The sequence below is a fragment of the Condylura cristata genome, unplaced genomic scaffold (genome assembly GCF_000260355.1).
Source record: "Condylura cristata isolate star-nosed mole 26May11 unplaced genomic scaffold, ConCri1.0 scaffold00019, whole genome shotgun sequence".
In the NCBI taxonomy this organism is placed as follows: Eukaryota; Metazoa; Chordata; class Mammalia; order Eulipotyphla; family Talpidae; genus Condylura; species Condylura cristata.
The window spans coordinates 15,524,070-15,528,949 of NW_004567120.1; the positions used below are offsets into that span (position 1 = coordinate 15,524,070).

A 4,880-nucleotide genomic window follows, 5' to 3' on the forward strand; every position below is an offset into this window, starting at 1 on the left:
CTTCCAGGGAATATTCACATTTAAGACATGAATAGGGAAAGAGAAATCTTGAGGAAGGCTGAGATGAAATAGCCAGATATAAAGTATTGGGCTGGAAGCTCTTGTGGAGGCTGGGATGGATGTGCCCTTGTCTCTTTAACCTTGGGAAAAGTGGGGTCTCCTTGAACACAGCAACATCCTGGAGGACTCTGAAATGCCAAAGGTTTGGCTCAGGACCTCTTATGAAGGCTTTTTTTCCAGCATCGTTGCCCCTTTCTCTGTCCACCCTAGGACCACTAAATAGCCAAGGGAATTTCAGGGCCCCCTTTCAGAACCTGGGGCAACCTTCCATCCAGAGTCTTCCCATATCATCTGTAAGCCTTGGGGTGATGGGGACATCAAGTAGGGGAAGCAGATTGGAAATGTCTGGGTGTTATGACACAGGAGGTCCTAGGCTAGTTTGTGGAGGGGAATTTGGGCAGAACTGAGAGGACCTGAATGCACAAGTAGACAGAGACCTTTATCAGCTACTCCAGCCTGCCCTGGAGTAGATTTTTCACTTTGGGCAGCCAGGGCTAGCGACCACTTCTCTCTAGGCCCGTGGAGATTCGAGACACATCTGATGACTCGGAGTCCAAAGTTATATCCTAGGACCGCCCCCTGAGCCGGTATCCTGGAGTTTGGCCTCAGTCTGCAATTGAGGGGCCCCAGGGCACTGTTGCTGGGCAAGGCATTAAACAGCAGACCTTGGAGATGAAACTGTGCCAGCCAACAGCCCGACCCAGAGCTAACACCGCCACACCAACTGCCACTGCCAACGCGACCTTCTCGGAAAGCCGCCACCTGTCTGGCCTCTGGCTTTGTCTGGCTGCCAACCTGAGGCATGTGCCTACGCAGGAGGCAATGACGTTTTGGCTCCACTTTCAAAGTTTTTTTTTTTTCCCCCTTTCTCATGTGTTATTTCTAAAGATAACAAAGGTCAAAAGGCATTCAGCGTTTTCTGGTTTCTCATAAGCTTCTGGTCAATATTTAATCTGGTTTATGGATTTTTTTAGGTCTTCTAGATGCCTTCTTGAGCCTGCTTGTAGCCACCCACAGACACTTGCAAGGAGGAAAGGAGTCGGCCTGACCGAGCACTCTGAAATGAAGGCTTAGAGGCCGGGATTCAAGAAGTAGGAGCTACAGCCAGAAGGCGAGGGAGCAGGCTCTGAAGTCTCGTCTACCAAGAGGTGTGCCATGGCCTCGCTTGGTCTCCAACTTATAGGCTACATCCTGGGCCTTCTGGGGCTGTTGGGCACCCTGGTCGCCATGCTGCTCCCCAGCTGGCGAACAAGCTCTTACGTTGGTGCCAGCATTGTGACGGCTGTTGGCTTTTCCAAGGGCCTCTGGATGGAGTGTGCCACACACAGCACAGGAATCACCCAGTGTGACATCTACAGCACCCTGCTAGGCCTGCCTTCTGACATCCAGGCTGCCCAGGCCATGATGGTGACATCGAGTGCCATTTCTTCGTTGGCCTGCATTATCTCTGTGGTGGGCATGAGATGCACAGTCTTCTGCCAAGACTCCCAAGTCAAAGACAAAGTGGCGGTAGTGGGAGGAGGCCTCTTCTTCCTTGGAGGACTCCTGGGCTTCATCCCTGTGGCGTGGAATCTTCACGGGATCCTGCGGGACTTCTACTCTCCACTGGTGCCAGACAGCATGAAATTTGAGATTGGAGAGGCACTTTACCTGGGCATTATTTCCTCCCTGTTTTCCTTGATAGCTGGAATCATCCTCTGCTTTTCCTGCCCATCCCAGGGCAATCGCTCCAGCTACGATGCCTACCAGGCTCAGCCCCTCGCCACTAGGAGCTCTGGCCAGCCACCCAAAGCCAAGAATGAGTTTAACTCCTACAGCCTGACAGGGTATGTGTGAAGACCCAGGGGCCAGTGCTGGGGGGTGGCTGGGTCTGTGAGAACCGGTGGACAACCCCTCGCCGGGGCGCAGGTGAGGGACGTTGCCACTGGATCATGTCAGAAGGTGCTGCTGAGGATAGACTGACTTTGGCCCACTGGATCGAGCGAAGGCAGAAATGGGAGCTGTTGTGACAATTTTCAGGTTCAACTGCCAAGATGTCAAGCCAGTCTTTTGTTTCCTTCACCTTGGCCCTCTTACCCCTCACCTTGAGTCCCCAGCCTTCAACTGCGAGCACCAAGCCCCTGCTCTAGGCCAGGCTCCAGAGATTCCCTTCTGACTTTGCTTTACCTGGGACTCCACCTAAACTTCCCCTACCCCGACGACCCTGTGTGATCAAGAACCACCCCTGTTAGCTCATTGCCGGGCGACGGGGAGGAGGGGTGGTTTTTATGGGCATTGCGCTAACCTTCTCAAGCCCCCCTTTAAAGAAACTGATGGGCCAGTAACTGGCCCTGGAGCCTTCATTCCACTTTTCTTATGACTCCACACTGTCTACACTGGCTTATGTAGGATCTGAAATAAAGTCAGTCCATAGTATTGAGGGGGGCAGAGAGCAACAGGGTGCAGGGTGTGAGGGAGGGAAGGCAGCCAAAGGCCCCAACAAAGACCAGAATCATTGTCTAGGGTATTCGTCAACATTGTGGGCTGCGGATCTGGTCCATGGCTAGAGAAAGCGTGAGGCAAAGAAGATATGGCGGAAAGGTCAAGGTGGCAGCAGACTCTGACTCCACTGAGGAGCTCAGTCCCAAATTTCACTGAAACCCTTGCCTCCATCTGGGGCACCTGACCTGCCTCCCACTAAATAACAAAGCTAAGGGGGCCTCTACTATTGCTTCCTGAGGAATGGGGAGACTTGTTTTTCTAGAGATGGCCCTAAGCTATGGGATGACAGCCTGGGAGCTGCCGGGGTGGGGGCGTGGGGGGACAGGAGGCTGAGGAAGTCACCACTCTTTGATGCTGCTTGGAGAAAAGAACTTTGGCATCTAAGGCAGTGATTGGACATGTGTGGTGGCACCAAGGGGTGTTTCCATTGGGCCAGAGAGCCACGATTCCCTAGGGAGTCTTCAGGCCTAAAGGAAAATCAGCTCAGAGATGAGTTTGAGCACTAGGGTTACACCGGGAGCACCACAGCACCTCAGCAGCACCAGGTTGGCTCCCTGTTAACCTTTGATTTCCTTCACCATCTTTCACCAGACATTCCAGAGTGGCTGGAAGTTAACCAAGGGCTTCGCAGCACAAAACAGTATGTCCAAAGGCCTATAGCCTTGATCCGAGCAATAGCTGTGCTGCTGCTTGGGATTTCAGTTGAGGTAAGAGAGAAGAGAATGGTGCCCAGATAGACAGCGCCAGTTCCAAGGCCTCAAAATGCTGTATTTCCCCCTGACGTGAAATACAGGCACTTTCCCTCATCGGCCTAAGCATAACCAGCTTCTGATAAACTCCAGCCCATCTCCCCAAACGCCAGTGCCAATAGAAGGGGCCCTTCGTTTTCTTTAACATGCCTTTCATGTTTCTGCCTTCCTCCTACGCTTCAGTTGTTCTCCCAACCTGGAAGACACTCTCCCCTTAGCCAAGTCTTCCTAGAGCTTGGAGAACTAACTCAGCACCACCTCTTTCACTGAGTCTCTTCTGACCACTCCATTCCTCTCCTACCCCTTTCTCGTCCAACCCTCAGGAAAGAAATTGCTTCTTTGATGCTTATCATTTATGATTTTTTGATGAATAGTTGTCTTTTTTATGTGTGTATCTGATTTCACAATTATATTGTAAACTCTGGGAGGACGGGGGCCGTATCTTAGACCTCCATTCCCCAGACTATCTGTAAGAGTGCTGGGTACATAGTAAGTGATTAATAAACATTTGTTGATTGAGTAACTGTTTTGTTAATTCAAGGGGCCCAGCCAGGGCAGTAGTGATGCAAAGAACTGGGCTAAAGGGAGGGTAGGAGTGGCAGTTGGTCTCTTTCCCTACTGGGTGGGTAGAAAATTCTGGGTGTTACTGAGACATTTAAAAAGCAAGACACCCCCTTCCCAGGGAAACTCACCTTTTCATTTTGCCCAAGGCTCCTCACTTTTCCAATTGTTTCATTTCAATTACGCATTAGTTCTTTTCATTCTCTGAGCCACCATTGTGAAGAGAGTGAAATGAATCTGATCATCTCCATTGGCAGCTGGGGAAACTAAGACCCCACGTAAGTGAAGAGACTTTCCCAGGGCCAGAGGTTCCCAAATTGCCTGCGGAAATCAAAATGTGACCAACAACATAACAGTGGGGACACACAGGCTCCACAGGCCTCCCAGATCTCTCCAGGGGCCTGGGAAAGCAGCCTCAGTTCACCGAGGGCACCACCTGGAACTGCCCCTGATGTTTGAGCAACCAGAGAAGACAGACCCCTGGGGCTGCTGCTGCTGGTGGGGGTGGGGGTGGGGTGGGGCTGCCACGCTTACATTTCACTATGACTCTACATCTTGATTCCGATTTCCCTAACTCTGGAGGTATGGGACTTTGGGAGCCCAGTGATTTGGTTCTGTTCTCACTTCAGTGGGAACCAACAAAATCTAGTTCACAGGTACTAACTGCGGCAACGGTGACATCAACAGGACCTTGTAAGATGAAGCTTGACCAACCGTGGGCCTGGTGTGTGACACCGGCGCTCCCCTTCTACTCCTGAGGTGCAGAAGCCAGGGTGTCAGTCTTCAAGCCCATGGAATGGCAGTAGGTAGGAATAAGGAAGGGGAGAGAGCTCTGGACAGAAGCTTCATAGGAAGTCAGGTCTCTGGTGTGGCACCAAGAGACGGTCTTTGACTCAGTGGGGCCATTGGGGGTTGGAAGATGACATGGCCTTGCTGGGTCTGCTGAGCTGAGCTGGCAGCAGCCTGGTACAGGCTCTGATGATCCACCCTTGGCAGCAAGGCAGTTTTGGCCCTGTGATTTTGTTGCAT

The 4,880-nt window shown here is 51.8% G+C and overlaps 1 protein-coding gene across 1 annotated transcript; it reads left to right on the plus strand.

Moving 5' to 3' along the window:
- The first annotated feature begins 1,038 nt into the window (after window positions 1-1,038).
- On the plus strand, window positions 1,039-1,896 carry CLDN2 (claudin 2). Its single transcript, XM_004685677.1, has one exon. The coding sequence runs from the start codon at window positions 1,216-1,218 to the stop codon at window positions 1,894-1,896; it is 681 nt and encodes a 226-aa protein (XP_004685734.1). The 5' UTR covers window positions 1,039-1,215.
- Window positions 1,897-4,880: the final 2,984 nt, after the last annotated feature.

Excerpts from the sequence above, each read along its gene's own strand:
- CLDN2 (XM_004685677.1), top strand. The coding sequence starts at position 1,216 with ATGGCCTCGCTTGGTCTCCAACTTATAGGCTACATCCTGGGCCTTCTG.